Here is a 16,573-nt window from a genome sequence, read left to right on the forward strand (position 1 = left end):
ATTTCCACTGTGGTGTCTGATGGGGAATGAGGTACTGTAGGTTCTGTGTTGCATGGGGGGGGGGTGAAGTGGGTCTAGTGAACTCAGTGGGGAGCTGTTTCACATTAAAATGCTCTGAAAGCATTTTCACAGGCTTCACTGACAGGTTGATTTCAAATCCAATACCAACAGCACACCATGGACTAAAAATCTCCTGCAAAGCCCTTTTCTTCAGGGGACTCATTGGATCCAGGAAGCTCACCTGATCACTGCTGGAGGCCTAGGGGCCCTGCTAGCTCCCTGCATATGTAGGCTGGTGCTGTCCTTCCATATGATATGGGATCTACTAGGGTGAAACAATGACTCCAAGCCATGTGTGGCTTCACAGGAGAAAGTCCTGGACACAAATGTCTGTATTGTTTCCCATGTCTAATTAATAGTCACTAAAACAGACATGAACAGTGCCTTAGTTTGTAAATGCATAGTTTATTCTTGCACTTTATGCTCAGTACTTTAGAAAAAGACTGGGATTTACCACAGCTTTATGCTCAAAGATCTTGTAACACAAGGATCACTATGTGCAGTTATCCCAGCAAGCAACAGAGTGCGAATAAAGGAATGACCTTAGTAGACATGCCCATCTCAAATGTTACACATTTATATTGCTCATAGGAAAATATACAATGTCATAAATGAAATGTGGCTTTGATGAAAAAATCCATCTGGATTGAGTAAATGTTCTATTTGATGGTGAGGCTCACAGGCTAATGGCACTGCAGGAGAGAGACAAATCGAGCAAAGTTCATAAAGTCCTTTTCAGTTTACGGAATCTGAGACTTTGCTGCAGAGTCTGACTGACCCTCAGTACTCTTTGGAGTGGCAAGGAAAGGTTATCCACCTCATCTATACCCTACAGTTATCTAGTTCAAAAGAGGCAGTAACCCAAGAGATTCTTTTTAAAAATGTAGAGGTCTCACCATTTGCCATGCTTGGTGTATGAGATGGCAACATTAAAAACAATTGTAAAAACAGACTGGTTTCCTTCTGTGAAGGTTTCTCGGAATTCAATTCATTTAGAAAATCAAATAAAATAGAAAACACAATTTGCTGACTCTGACACATGGTGAGAGAGGTAAATCTAAAGTGAATCCTTTTTATGTCTATAGTATAATACCACGATGCACTTATGACTAAAGTGTAAGTGTTCTACCCCTACTTCTAGAGTCCACAACTTTACTGAAGTTAACTTGTACAAATGAGGTCATCATGGCCTTTGACCTGACCTTTAGGAAATCACAATGGTTGCACCTTTTTCAGAAAAAAGGGCATCTTTCTGAGGCAGCATTTTAGGCATCCGCCAAGTCGCATTTCAAATGTGAGGTCACATCGAAATTGCCCATTTGAGATGTTTAAATTAAAGCAAATTTGAAGGATACAACCAACGCATGCTTGTAATTTATACAAAGTTTGTTGTCATTGTTCCATTTCCTCTTTGAGAAGAATAACAGAAAGGAAAAGCAAACTCAGAATTTGGTTTGGGTGGTATATAGAATTTTATATATTTATTATGCTAATGCTAATCTGCATATTTCAATAAAGACTTAAGATGTTATTACATTGCTGAGTTGGTGATGAACTAACTAAATAAGTGTAGTTAACCTCACTAGCTAGGTAGCTAATTAATTCTGAACTGCCAACAATCTAGCCCTCTAGCTGGGTTAAACCAGGAACCCTGGTAGCCAGCTAGATAGCCTTTCTTTACACTTGCCACTGTGTGTTCTTCATTAAACAATTATACACCAAACTTGACTGATGATGTTGTCCTGACTTTCCTGAGTATTCCAAATTTGTTTCTTTCTACATTAGTTGCTTTATTAGTCCTGCCTTATCAGAATGTCGCTTGTAAACAAAGGCAGCAGGCGGAGTCCTTTTGTTTGGGACATAGCCAGTATGTTTCTACATGTTGACTGTTTCAAAAAGAGATACTAAGTGGAATGGGTTATTCATGTGACCTCATAATAATTAAAGCACAATTTATTCACATCATGAGCATATGAGGTCATCAAAGGCCTTCAATATGCACATGTCTGACCAGACTGCAAACTGCGCTGAAAAGAGTCAAACAATTTAAGACCCCAGATAAGCACTTCCATGTGGACCATCTTCACCAAAGGACATTTGATATAGTTTATCACTTTCACATTTTTGTGGCAATCATTTTCCAAATACAGTCACAATTACTGAGACATTAATGACAAAAGTAATGAATATAATATGGAGGGTAATGTGCACATCTATCCCTGGAGATGTGACCGGTTTGTTGCACGGCACGGTTAAAATATCCACTTTGAATTTGAAAGGCCTCCTTTAAAAAGGCTCCCCCGATATGAGAAATAAGCACTTTTCTGGGTTTCCCTTCACATTAATGGGACATGTGCTTTTCATTGCATTGCAGCCAGGACCAACTGCTCCAGATCTGGTTCTGCTCCATGATGGATGTCTTATGAACAACAGATCATATTGGCCAAACCATTACAGTTAATGGAAATAGATGCTTCACTGACACTCAGTCCTGGTTTCCCAGGAAAATATGTGATCAAGAACATTGAACAACTAAACATTAATCTCCATAAAGTCATTTTTGCACAGCATTAAGGGTTTTTTGTGCATGTTACTGTTAATGAAAAAACAGAACAATGTATGGATGCACATGAACGAATCCAGAATACATACTTTAAGCTTTCAATCCTTTAAAATGACATCACCCTAACATCAATGATCATCTTGTTTATTGAATTGCACATTTATAGGATGGCAACAGCTGTAACCCACAAAACTCTATTAATCTTACAGACTAACTAATTCTCTTCTATCCCAGCAAATCAATTACTTAGACACTAAAACTTGAGCACATTTTGGGTGACTGTAACTGAATAGTCAAGGGACCTCCTTGTAATTTGTGATGGTGACAAAAACTATCAATCTGAAGAAGCTACGAAAAGTTAAATGTGGATCTAGATCATTTCCATTTTGCAACCATGTACAGAGGTTTCCAAACAATGCCTGAATTATAGCTGCTCACGGAATATCCAGATGGAAAAAACTGAGTCTGCTTTAGTGTAATCCAGAGGGTTGCGCTTTAAATCTTGACACGCACTGTAGATGTGTCTGACTCCAGTGAGCTGATATTAGGGTAAACGACCCTATAGTCTTGTTCAGGGATAGTATAACCACAGTATCACAAGGTTTATGTGGTTGTAGCAGGGCTGAAAGCTGTAGTGGTCATGCTGTTGGGCACAAAAAACACTTGGGAGGGGAGGCTGGATGCATCTGAATATGTGCAAGCCTGTTTCCACACCAGGGAGGGGGCACAGTCATGTTCTTCTCTCTCACTGCTTGTTCCAGGACAGACTGCCAGGCAAATCGTTCTGACTGGTGTATCTTTAGATCTCTGGCCTCTGAGGATCACTCATAGTTTGAATGTCTGCCAAGCTTTTAAAGTGCATAAAATGTCGGTAATCCTCCACTGGCAATGGCTCCCACACAGAGCAAAGCACTTTACAGTAGCACACAAGAGTAAAAAATATACTGCAGACACTGAAAACAAATACCCCTGGCTTCAGACTCGGGGGGTTCTTTAAAAAATTATTGCACCAACAAAACTCACAATTTATTAAGGAAGAAAAAGGCTGTCATCCTCAAGGCAATCTGAGGACAAAAACTCCAGGTGTGGAAAACAGCCCAGTGGTGTTGAAAGGCAAGATGGACACGACAGCACCTACCCTGAATCCTGGAAAGCCTCCACTTCCAGTCCCACCAACAGGCCCCTGTGGAACACCAAGCAACACACCATGAGTGCCGGATATTCAGAATAGGTTAATAAACACAGTGACATCTGGGAAAGTTTTCTCTCACTCATCACATCGCATGGCTCTTTGTCTGGCTATCCTCTGCTGGCCTCCGGTATGAGATGCCTGGCACGCTAGCAAACATGTCTCCATTTGTTGTGTCTCTGGTTTATATTTAACATTCTTTATAACTCCAGAACAAATACAAATTAAAATATAAAGTCCACATTCATAATCTGGTACATACATAGCTGTTCAATGAGGAGATTCCAAGTTTTTTTGTGTCACTTGAATCCAGACCAACATAGTACATCTTGACAGATTAGTCAGACTGTGCTAAAAGTCACTTCCTGGAACAGAGAGACTTCATGGCATCTGTGGCTTCATAATCTAAAGCAGCCAATTGCTATTCACAGTCTGAGTTCTAAAATGAGACGATGCAAGACTCAACACATGTTAATATTGTTTGAACAGGCTTCTCACACCATATCAGAGATGTATTCAGAACATGAGAAAAGGTACAGGTTACAGATCTAGTAGGTTTTTCATTCTCATAGAAATAGAGAAGACTTACTTGGTCGCCATCTGGCCCAGGAGGTCCCCTTTCACCAACATCACCCACTATACCCTTAAAAACAAACAAAAGTGCCTTACAACCACCATCCAGATTATCATTTTACTTAGTACCTGCATTCAGTATTTAGCTGACTAATTTTAGTCATGTCTGATGTAATTTATGTTGTTTGTCTTGCTGTCTACTTTTTTTTCTTTCAGGAATTTACATGGAGACACACTCTACCCTTCAGTTGGCCCTTGCAGAGCAATGCAAGTGTCCACCGGGGTATAGCAAAAGGCCAGGGTATAGGCACTCACCTGCTGGTATGATGTTGTAATATTGGGTAAACCTTATGACGGTCATTACATGTCACACTGAGGAGTCTTCCTGTTGTGTAATCTTATTATGAGGCACAAACTTACCCCAGGTATTTGAATGTGTGCCATCTAGCTGTCAGCATTTCCAAAGCTTTGATAATTCAACACACAGCTCTGTGACGCTGGGCAACCTGCCCATTTGGCACTTAGGCGACGGAGAATTGATCAGATACCTTGCCGACACTTGTTACATTTTCATAAGACTAGTGATTTGCAAAATGCTAAATACTGGTTATTTTATGTTTGCTGCAACAAGATTACAGCCAGCCACAAAACCAGTCTGAATACCAGTCATGGATATTATATTTTTGTGTTTAGTGCACATAGTTTCCTTTTAATGTGTTTATGCCATTTAGCACAGAGATGAAGTAGTTACGTCAGAAGTATTTAGATACAGTAGATAAAGTATCCAATCATTACCATGGTGAGGGAAAATGCTGGGTGCCAGATAGAAGACTATCAAATCGTAAAATGCTCTTCCTCAACCTGAATGGCACTTATTGACAGTTGATTAATACCATGCCTCTGAGTGACATATCCAGGGTTTCAGAGTGGGTGCAGCATACCTGTCTTCCTTTAGGGCCTTTCTTCCCAGTGGGGCCAGGAATACCCTGTGAATGAAAGGAGGAGCAAAATAAAATCAAGTTTAGCACTCTCAGAAACTGCAGCCAGGTTAAATAAACACACTTAATGATTAAGCAATACTGACAGTCAAACTTAATCCCATGGGAATCTGTGGCTTTTAACAGTGTTTAACACTTAAACCCTTCATTTTGAAAGAAAAGGTCAGCATGAGTCTCAGATATACAACATTTTTATTTTTTGTCATTCCCACAGTGAAATGCCAAGAGCAGACAAGAGAATGTGTACCCAGACCATTTTCATTTCTGTTGCTGAAACTCCCTTCAGACATCAACAAATTTGAAGAGATGACAAATTAAACTTTAAAATATAAGACAAACACTTAGAATTTTACATCCTGAGCTTTGCCAAGAGGAATAAATGAAGATAAAAATCTTTGTTTAGATCTGAAACCTTTTGTTTAAGAAAGAAAATGTTGGTTAATTGTTTCTTCCTTATGGGAGCAGTGAGCATTTGGAAGATTGGCGAGAATACAGCATGGGAAGAATTGCATTCATATACTATGGGGAATTCCTGCTTTTCCTTTGCCATAAAATGCAGCTCAGAGATAACTATAATGCTGTTAGAGGTCATGGCTGCCATTTGCTAAGGCATCGTGCACTGTCACAGATTGAAACTACTTCTGGACTCTGAATGTAGTGGCTGACTGGACTTCCTATTAAATGAAACCTGTGCAGAAACGAAAATGAGCTCTGCTCAGTTCAACCTGACACCATGTCAAAATAGTTTGTAGGTAGATTGCTGTAGGTAGAAAAATGGAGAGCACACCATTCACTCAAGTTACCTCTGAATACACTATCAGTGATGCATTACTGTCAATCACCTGTCCATCACGTCTTTTATTAAGCCCATGTTTAAACACCACAGCAGCAAAGTCATGTGACTTACTCTTTCCCCCTCCAGTCCAGGTGGTCCTGCCACACCAGGAGGTCCAATGAAGCCCTGAAAAACACAGAAAGGTGGTGTTACATTTCTCTTCCACATTTTCTAAAAATGCTCTTCCCAGTTTTCCTGTTGATATGGATATTTGAGGAAAAATTCCTTTTTTACACTGTGGAGAAGTCAAAATACTTCAAACTATGAACTACGAAGCTATGAGAAATGTCTTCCCTATAAAGAAGTTCTATTTTGGACATCCTTGGAATATTTTAAACTTAATTTTCCTTCCCTCAAAGCAGAGATATCAAAAAGCAGAATTATGGCAATATGCCTGTCAGATGGCTTACTACCGTCTTTTGCCTCAGTTACCTCAGGCAGCATGACATTTCTCTCAGTCCTACTTCTGGAAGAAACACAAAGTTGCTCTTATTTGTAAGCTCTGCCCTGGAGACATCATTTCATTCACAGACAGTTTTTTTCTCTATATATCTCTCTCATTCCCTCTCTTGGTCTCTCTCTAAATCTCTTTTGCTTTCTTTGACTGAGATTACAGGTCAGCTGACAAATATTTTAGCATAAATAGATATTCTGCTGCTAATAAATCATGTTCACATCATCACATCAACTGTTGCCTAGTGAATCATACAAAAGAGAGCTAAATGATTTAAAAAAGATTCTCTCTCCCCAAATCGTTTGCTTGCTAAAGAGGGAGCAGACACATGCATGGCCATAGGAGTCACTGATGATGATGAGATAGTGTTTGCAGAACAGCTACTCTAATAATCAGCATGGACAGCAGTCTGGAAGGCAGCAGGTAACTGCTGTCTTGGTTTCTTGTTAACTGGAATCATATGTCCACTCACTCAAGTACGAAAAAAGACAGATGAGAAACAACTAAATCATTACTCTCATCTCTGTTTTTGCTCTCTCTCTTTCTCTCTCTATTATCCCCTGGAGTTTTCATGCAACGATTTGCTTTCCAGTTTATTTTCTCCACTATTATTTCATTGTAAAATCATTTGTAATGAGGTGGGCTCTAGAGTCATGCTAAAACCACAGGTATAATCTTCCCAGCTGAGGTGGGTGCTGTTTCACAGTGTGCTTTTTTGCCACTGAAGGAAACAGAATGCAAACACATAATCATGCCTGTAACCATCTAATGCTTAAAAAAATATGGCAATGTTACATACATTTTCCATGGTTTCACTTATGTGAAGAAAATGTCTTAAAAATATGATATATGAGATAAGAAATATATATGATGCTCTAAACCAGGACACAAGGGTGAATAATGAAATCTGAGTAATAACACAGCAGTTTATGTTTATGTTAACATAATCAAATACGTGCTATTACAGCGAGCTGGCAAGAGATGTAAGACATGTAACCATAGACAGAAATACAGAATGTGAGTGGACAGGGCTGCTGATCCACTCTTGGATCAATTTTTGCAACAAGTTTCATTGTCTTTTTAGATTTACAGACTTAACATAATTTCAAAAACAAAAGAGAAATGTGTTCATTCTCGCTCTTTCTGTCTCCTCTAGATCTTCCCCTCCTCTCCTCCATTATTGTCTGATCCCTGCCTTTCCTTCACCTCTTCTCTCTCCCATCTATCCCCCTCTCTTATGTCTCTCACACCCTTTCAGTCTTTCCCTCTCCATCCCTCCATCTTAATCAGCATGGCTTCTTGTGCGCAGGGCTGAGAGCTCACACTGCATATGTGCCGTCCCAAGTTCTCTAAGCCTCCTCTTCCAACAATTAGCCAGATAATGACACACAGTGCTGGGGACCTCTATCCTGTCACGCTGTGTTATGCAAGGAATCCAGCTGTGCTCTGGGCAGGAAATTCTCACCGCCTCGCGCTCTCTCTACTTGGCCACTCTTTCCTCGGCCTGGACCTGAAACCCAAGCCCCGCGCCTCAACAGCAGCGGAGCATTCCCGCCCCTCCTGAGGAATCTGGAGCACGGAGCCTGCGCTTTGTTAAGAACACAGACCCAGAACAGGCCCTCTCACAGCCCCGGGCCTGTCACTGTCTAATCCTTTCAGGAAATTAAATATTCACTTTTACAGCACAGAGAGAGGCGTGGGCTTTAAGCCCTTTTGAGAGAGTGTTTGCTTTACTTACTCGTACACCTTTAGGACCTGGGTTACCTTCTGGTCCAGCCAAACCCTATAACAGAGAGCCCTTTATGAGGACAATGCATTGTAACACGTTTTCCAGCACAAAGCTATGAAGGATAATATACAGCAATTTACATTCAAGCACAAAAATAAAGGAATCCATGTAACACTTACACACAGATTATAATGTAAATAAACATATACACTATTTGCATTTTTATTACATTGCCACTAATAAATCAATAAACCAATTTACTCGGTAAATATCATAAACAATTAAATAGTTTTGTTAACATTAACATTTTGTTTTGTTCAATATCTGACACTGCTTATCTAGGTAAGTACTCTTTTAAGATGTTAACTGATTATATGTTTCTGTGAAAAAATGCAGTGAATGACAACAAGGCCAACTCAGAAGCAAGCAATGTGTTTCAAGCACATGTTGTACACCAAATGTGTTTCACTGTGTTTTTATAGCCCTTTAATGCAGTCCACACTGGCACTTTTAGGAAGAACCCCTTTAAATCCATCTGAAAGTAACTGTTTATGTTCTTGCATTGCTACATTTTTAGGAGAGGAAATGTGTAGTAAAGACAAAGAGTGGAGTACAGGCTGTTGTACAATGAAGTGAACTCTGGGAAGGGAAGAAGTCCGGAGGTAGTCACTGCACCTGCCTGCCAGGGTAACCTGCTGCCCCAGCCACACCCGGGAGTCCTGGCCCACCCTGTGTGGGGAAAAGAAAAGAGGTTGAAAGAGGAGACAACCTGGCCCTGGCCCTGGTTCTAGTCAACGCTTCCAACCTGGGAATAAAACAGGCACTGTTCGACCCCCCACTCTCGGCTGTGCCTGCCCCCGTTCTCAGTCTCCTTATACTGGGATGCTAACACTGAGGATAAAACCTCGGAAAACTATTTTCCGTGACTGTAGGCAAAGTGCAGAAGCACTACATGGTGTGCAACTGGACAGCATATGTTATTTTTTTTTCTTTTCTTTATCATCACAGCCGAACAAGAATCCTGAGTTTTTGTCCTCGGGGCATGATGCCACCTGGTGTTGAGGTCATCTCAATAGCTCATGGAAATTATATGTTTAACAAGTGACTATTGAATGCTTTGTTTTAGGTACGTGTCAGATGCATCCCTGAAAACATGTTCTTTGTTTACTGCTCAACGTCTTGGAATTTTTTCTTCTGTAGTCAAAAGTGAGGTGAGAAAGAGAAACAGCTGGAGAAGGGATGTAAGTGGCCTATGACATGCAAGTCCCAGCTGTGTGTGCTGTCTGCTCAGACTCTGCCTGCCAAGAAGTTACCAGAGGGTTGAATGACCTACCTGTTCTCCTGGAAGACCTGGTGGTCCAGGATACCCCTTGGGACCCTGCAGGTAACAACAATCAGAAGTGATCACTCCAAAAGCTGGAAAGCTAATCTGCTTTTCATTATCTGTTTAAGAGCTTCAAAGTGCTATTGGATCACATGGCTGGAGATCTGGCTGACGCTCTGGAGGGGGGGGAGGAATGCCCAGAGGTTTCTCATGGCCGACTGCAGAAAGAAGAGGGCCCACTGAAATCTAGCCAGGGTGCTCCGACTCCCTCTGAGGAGGCACTACGTTTCACTAATCCTCTCAGGAGACAGCCCTGAATCCACAGGAGGTCAAGTATCACACAGACCTTCAGAAACAAGCTGTTTGCAATTATTTCCCTCCAAACAGTGGAGTCAGGCCAATGTTTCTGCCCATTTAGCTACCCATTTCCACTGGCTGCCACAACCTTTCTCCTGCTGCGTGGCTTAAATGAGCTTGACGTAACTGGGAGAGTTTTCATACCATATAAAGCACTATAATACTATACTGTAACTGTACTGCAGTTCCAAAAACAGGGACTATAAAACTGTCAAAATGTGGATTTTAGTAACACTTTAAACAAAAAAAACTAATTAAAACCAACATGGAAACCAGTCACATGTTTAAATTACATGTGTTAAATTATAACACATGAGTAGGTGTCCTTCCCACTTATCTCATAAAAGTGGGTTTTTTACTGTACAAAAGATCATGTGTTATTAGTCTGTCAGTAGGGGGTGCTGTGCCTGGAATTACTATTCTACAACACACTAATATAGCAACCACTGGCCCGGAAAGACTTTTTTCTGGAAGACCTGCATGAAACTTTGATTCTCTCAGGGTGTCAGACATTCCAGACCTTCCTCCCAGCACCCAGCAGTCTGGTGCCACTGCAGAGTTTCCATGACATGATGAATTGCACATGACCTGCGCTGGACAGCAGGCTATATCTGGTGTGGGCCACCTCAGATGTGTTGACTGACCTAAAATCTGCGTTTAACGCCTATCACCACTGGCAGTGATGAATGAGCGCTACGCAGCAAGGCACAAGTGCAGGAGAGTTACATGTAAATTAATTTGTCGCTAAGAAATAAGAGCAGACATCAAATATTTTTCATTTATCAAACAACAGCCAAACCTATACTGTAATCTTAAAAGAAACATTCTGTCCTATTTCAAAGAAAAAAATTCTGTGAGATAAGGAAGAAGGTGTCTTTTAAAATAATGATACAGGCTGCTTATCCAGAAGAAACAACACAGCGAGGATTATGTATCACTTAAATGTCAAACCAGAAAGGTCTCTCTTAACATGCATTAAATAACTTCAGCTAAGAAAGGGTTAAAAAGAAAAGTATCACTTAAAATTGGTACCTATTTTTGATATAATACCAGGAAATCAGAACCTGCAGGATCTTTGGAACTTTTTAAACAAATCAGAACTCCTGACAGTTAATGTGAAATTAGGAATTTGGACTGCACTAATTTCAGAGCTAATGAAAACTTATCCCTTGGTTTGTCAAATGTAAAGCCCTTCATGTTCTTTTCATGGAGGTTTAATTTCCTAGAAGGAAAAATGTCACCTTCAGATTTTTCTTCCCAGCTGCTTTTACATCCACAACAGATGTTTACAGCTGGGAACTCAAGGGTTGCATTTTCATTGCAGGTTTCTTCTCTGAAAAAGCTAAACCACCATGAGACAACTCAAAATCATGTTCTTTTCTAAAATGCAGCAGTATTGCTGAAATCTCTACACTCAGAGATGCGTAATGACATTCACTGGAAACCTCAGTTTGGCCTGTTAGTAACAGTTCATTCACTGATATAAATATTTTGAACTCTCTTCCAGAGATGCAAGATGAAGATCAATTAGACTCTGTAATGTGGAAATATACATTTTATCCCATTATTTATATCCTAGTACTGCCAGGAAAGAGTAAGAGATTCTGTCTCAGAAATTTCAGTAGTAGATCTAAAGTAGATATGCCAAAACGTTAAGGAGCTCTTTGTTTCCTCATTGTGTTATCTGAAAATCAAAGATCTAGTTAAATAGACTGATTAAGGTGCATGATTTTGACAATAATACAAGGAGTAAATAAGAATAATCAAACAGCTGCCTTTGCTAGATGACTTTGTATATGGCGAGCACTGGGAAAAGAGTCCACTTAACATTTTCTATTTGAAGATGCACCGCATGGTTTCTGTCATCAGGAGTTCAACCTTCCACAGAGTGCCTGTCCTTTTAGAGATCTGTGCAAGTCCTCATTTAGCCAGGGCAGAGATCTCAAAGAGACTGCACAGACAAGTCACTGTTTTCTGAATGGCTGACCTCCAGCAAGTTTAGACTTAAAGTGCAAGTAAAAGCTAAGCCCTTGCTAGGCAATTAGCAAGTAATAGCATCATTCATCAACAGAGGGTAATCAGTGCAGACGGTTTGCTTAGATTATAGCCATATATGCACAGGACAGCCTTCAGATTTAAGGTTGTCACAAACATGAGAGGAAACATGCGTCAGCATAAACCCCAGTCTTTAAAGTAAAACTGACTGTGTCCATGTTCTCGCACTGCCACTGTGTAGGATTTTAGAAGATGACTTGAGGTTGAATCTTACCGGTGAACCTGGGAATCCTTTTGGGCCTGGTGGACCAGGAGGACCTGGATCACCCTGAAACAGATGGAAAAAACTATCAGAAAATCCCATGACCCTCTGCAATTCCCTTGCATCATGTGACATGCACAAGTTAGCATTAAGGTGTGAAGAACCATAACACCCTGCAGACAAGAAGATGACGAAACAACCAGCGATAGACCTGTCAGTGGCGATCAGAGCCAGTAATGTTAGAGCACTGACTGACTCAAATCATGAGAAACGCGAGGAAGCCACAGGGCTGCAATGACAGACATGCAGGAAGCAGAGCATAGGCCCACCAGTATGCCACACCCCCCTGACTGAGATGGATTGCAGGAAGCCAGCAAGAAGGTATGAAGACACAAGGATGAAACAGGATGTCAGGGGAGAGAAGGGCATGCTGGGTAGCTGTCCATTAGCCCAACCTTTTACCTTCGCTCCAGATGGGGCCTGACCTGGAGATAGTCCTGGATCACCCTTGGAACCCTATTACAGATGGATTCATGAGATCATTACCTATTATAGCTGCCTACAAGTGGTCAACTCCTTTACCCCTTGTGAGTCCATTTGCCAACAACTGTGGCACTATAATCACCGCCATATTTTCCAACTGGTAGCCATCACATTATTTGTCAAACAAAACAAAGTGGCCAAGGTAACTGTAAGCCATTTATATCAGGTTTCAAGACAAGTGCTCCTCTGTGTGTGGATGGTGATCTGAAACATTATTGCAAGCAGCTGCATAGCTTTCACCTTGTATGACCTGGTCTGCTTTGCTGGACTCAGCTTTTTCAGTAATAATCACAATTAATTTCTGTTTAAGTCACATTACAAACTATGACTATGATGGAACTCCCCACTAGCAAATGGCATCTGAGAGTTTTGATTCAATGAGTCACCACTGGATAATCTCTTAGCTGATCCCAGTGCTAAACAGAAATAGATCACATGCTACATTACTTCATACACCTCAACAACTGCAGGAGCAAATGTGGCCTTGCAATCATGCACGCGTTGTAAAAGCTTACATAATCATATAAGTATTAGAGATGTAATAAAAATGTGTTTTTTAAAAATTACAATTACTATCATGATTTATCTACACAGTACATGTTAGCTGGTACCTGTGTGTTTTGGATACATGTCCACTATATGTTCCATATTCTCTCAAACTTCTGATGATTTCAAACTGCATTACATGTAACATCCATGATAAATAATAGGTGCTGTAATAATTCCCAGGCAAACTAACATATGCTCACCAAATGTTGAATTACACATAGCAACAGTACCCAGACATAGACTTGTGGGTTTGCTTTAATTTGCATCTGGTCTGGACTTTTTATATTAAAGTTGCAGCTTAAAAACAAGTAGAAAGTTTTTAACATCCTGCTTTTAAGAGACCCCAACCCAGTAATTAATGTTCGGTGTGCTCTAGATAAAAGTGCTTCGCCATTTTTTATCAGCCTAGCTTGAAGTGTAGTCTGAATCAGCATGTAGCTGATTTTACATTGTGAGATGTGAAATTTCACAGCACAGTATCCAAATTATTGAGAAAATGTAACAACATTTATAGGTCTTATAGATTACTATTCTAAAGGGCACGTTCTGTTTAAGGTCTGCTCTTCTTACATGTGAAAAAAATCATCAAACATAATATATCAGTAATGTTCCTAGAAGGTCAAAAATGTCACTGAATACCCCTGTGGTTTTGAAGAGTCCTATTCCAGCTGTAGGAGAATAATGAATTTTGTGTAATTATTCTGTCCTTGGTTTGACTTCCACCCAGATATGACGGCACAGTGCTCTGAGGTTAAAGCTAGACATGTAGACCCAGGGGCTATTGTCTCCAAATTGGGTAGTATGGGTGATGACCAGGTTTCAGGTTTTTCACTCTAATGCCAAAATGGAATAAAAATTTCAGGTGACTGATGATAGAGCCGGGTACATGTGAGTTATTCTCAAGTGTGAATTGGGATCATTTGGGCAAATTATATTTGTATGAAAAACTCAAAAGCTTCTGTTAAGCTTTATACTGTAACAAGTGTGATTTCCTGAAATGGTTACAAAATAAAGGAGAAAGTCATCAAGTCAAAGTATACAACAATCAGCTGGAAGTCCACAGGGTAGAATGTACACGTTCCTAACATCACAACATACTGTCTCCAAGGCCAGCCTATCAGAACCCCTACAATACAATGCATTAGCTGCTGACTTCACTGCCTATACATTATTTATCTGTAAAAATATTTAATGAATATCATAAGGTTTATTCATTAACAAATAATGGGAAACTCAAATGTGAAGTTTAATAAGTTACAACTTCTCAATGGAAATTAATGATATTTAAAGATGGGCACGATATCTTCTTATTCATGAAATTTAGTTTCACTTAGTTTGGTAAAAACCCAATCTTCATGTGTTAATTAAAATAAACATACAATTACAAGAAGTGTGTGCCATGATATTCCTGTGATATGTGAATGGTCTGCTCTGGCTTTGTTGCTTACTTTTTCCAGTCCGGTGTCATAATATCAGAAATACACATAACTTGCTAATTAACTGTTATAACTACTCTTCATGTTTCTCTTTTGTCCTCCATGTCATACAGCATCCATTGCAAGTCCATAAAAATGATATAAGTGATAATGATGGTAACAATAACTCATTGTGAAATACTGTTGAGAATGCATTTAAATGCAAATTTTCTAACCAATGCCTGCCCTTTAGGCAGAAATGCTATTGCTGTTACAAGCTGTTACAAGTAGGAATTTCACTGCAACACAATCTTACATAACTTGCTGTACACAAAATATGTGAGGGAATTACATCAATAAAGATGTTCACCAAATCTGTTTGATGAGTGTGGTGCTGATAGTGCTACTTTTTTGTTCCACTTTATCATGACATTTCTTGATTTGGTTTAACAGTTGTTAATTGAAGCTTTCACCACATCCAAGAGTTTTTTTTGTCATGACTCAAGCCTTTATTTATAGAGGACTTACAGAGCAAAGGGCCTTCTTTCTTTTTCCTGCCTTTTTCTGCTCTCAAAATGTCTGGCATTAGTTAGAGGGTCAGGAAGATGACTCATCAACAGCTCTCTGTAGTGCTATATTCTATAATTTAATACAACAGTTATTTCAGCAAGATCCAGGTATATCCCAACTTGACTCCAATAGCTTCAGTGGTCAGCATGCACTAGATCTGTTTAACACCAAACAGCCTCTTAGTTCTCAATGAAAACAATACAATTGTTTCTTTGTATGTGGCTGGACAAATGAATATTTACACGCAATCTTACAGTATTTACCTGTTAAATCATATGTACTGATCCCCTTTTGGTCAGCAGCATTGTTTTTAGTTTGCACCACATCATTAGGAAGTGAGAGCTTGAAAACCATGTACACATTACTGTTTTTTATGTCATGTTGAAGGCTGCTGTTTAAATTTACAACAGTGCAAATGTAAAAACCTTCTCAGAGGGAACAGTATAATGATCATCTACAATCTCTGGCTGTTTGCACTCTAAAACCACACCAATACGACACCACATACATATGGAAACCTCCAGAACAAAACCACCAAGCCTACTATTGCCTCATAGGGATGTTTATTGGGGAACCATTTATGTTCCTGCGGTCTAAAAATTTCAGAGAGTAAGGTCTGTAGAGCTATCAATCTATGTCAACACATACAGACATTGAGTGACTGTGAAGCTAAAGAATCTAAATGCATATATAACATGGTGCAGTTTAAAAACAAACATGTTTAACTTCTCCAACCATGGCAGCATGTGATATACTGTAGTGACTAAATCACTGGACTCCAGACCTACAGGTCAAAGGTTCAGATCCCAGGTGGGACACTGCTGCCATGCCCTTGGGTATGGTACTTCACCTCAATTGCTCCTGTAAAGATCCAGCTGTTTAAATGGGTTATAGAAGTGTTAGATGTCAAAAGCAAGAGGGTAGGTTTTTGTAAATATTTGATCTATAGGTTTTGACATAAGAAATATCTGAAATACTGCGTTTAAGTGCACTTGATCTTGTCATTAATTTCATTCATCTTCTATATTAAAGATAAAACACAAAGCAATGAGGTAAGCCTGAATAAAATTGTGTTTTATACCTATCCCACAGGTGTTGATACTGCTGTTCTTTGATAGAAGGAGAGGACATAAAAAGGAGGAACCGAATTGGAAAAT

General features: G+C 39.8%; 1 protein-coding gene across 1 annotated transcript in view; it reads right to left on the minus strand.

Annotated features, from left to right (window-relative positions):
- The window catches only part of LOC118771616 (collagen alpha-1(XXIV) chain), a 98,860-nt gene that overhangs the window by 58,461 nt on the left and 23,826 nt on the right, over positions 1 to 16,573 (minus strand). Inside the window, exons 6-14 of the mRNA XM_036519609.1 lie at positions 12,802 to 12,855; positions 12,352 to 12,405; positions 9,735 to 9,779; positions 9,077 to 9,130; positions 8,411 to 8,455; positions 6,291 to 6,344; positions 5,327 to 5,371; positions 4,402 to 4,455; positions 3,762 to 3,806 (exon numbers count right to left, since the gene is read on the minus strand). Of these exons, the coding sequence (XP_036375502.1) occupies positions 3,762 to 3,806; positions 4,402 to 4,455; positions 5,327 to 5,371; positions 6,291 to 6,344; positions 8,411 to 8,455; positions 9,077 to 9,130; positions 9,735 to 9,779; positions 12,352 to 12,405; positions 12,802 to 12,855 (450 nt within the window). The remainder of the gene's footprint in view (positions 1 to 3,761; positions 3,807 to 4,401; positions 4,456 to 5,326; positions 5,372 to 6,290; positions 6,345 to 8,410; positions 8,456 to 9,076; positions 9,131 to 9,734; positions 9,780 to 12,351; positions 12,406 to 12,801; positions 12,856 to 16,573) is intronic.

Source organism: Megalops cyprinoides, chromosome 2, assembly GCF_013368585.1.
Source record: "Megalops cyprinoides isolate fMegCyp1 chromosome 2, fMegCyp1.pri, whole genome shotgun sequence".
Classification (NCBI taxonomy): Eukaryota; Metazoa; Chordata; class Actinopteri; order Elopiformes; family Megalopidae; genus Megalops; species Megalops cyprinoides.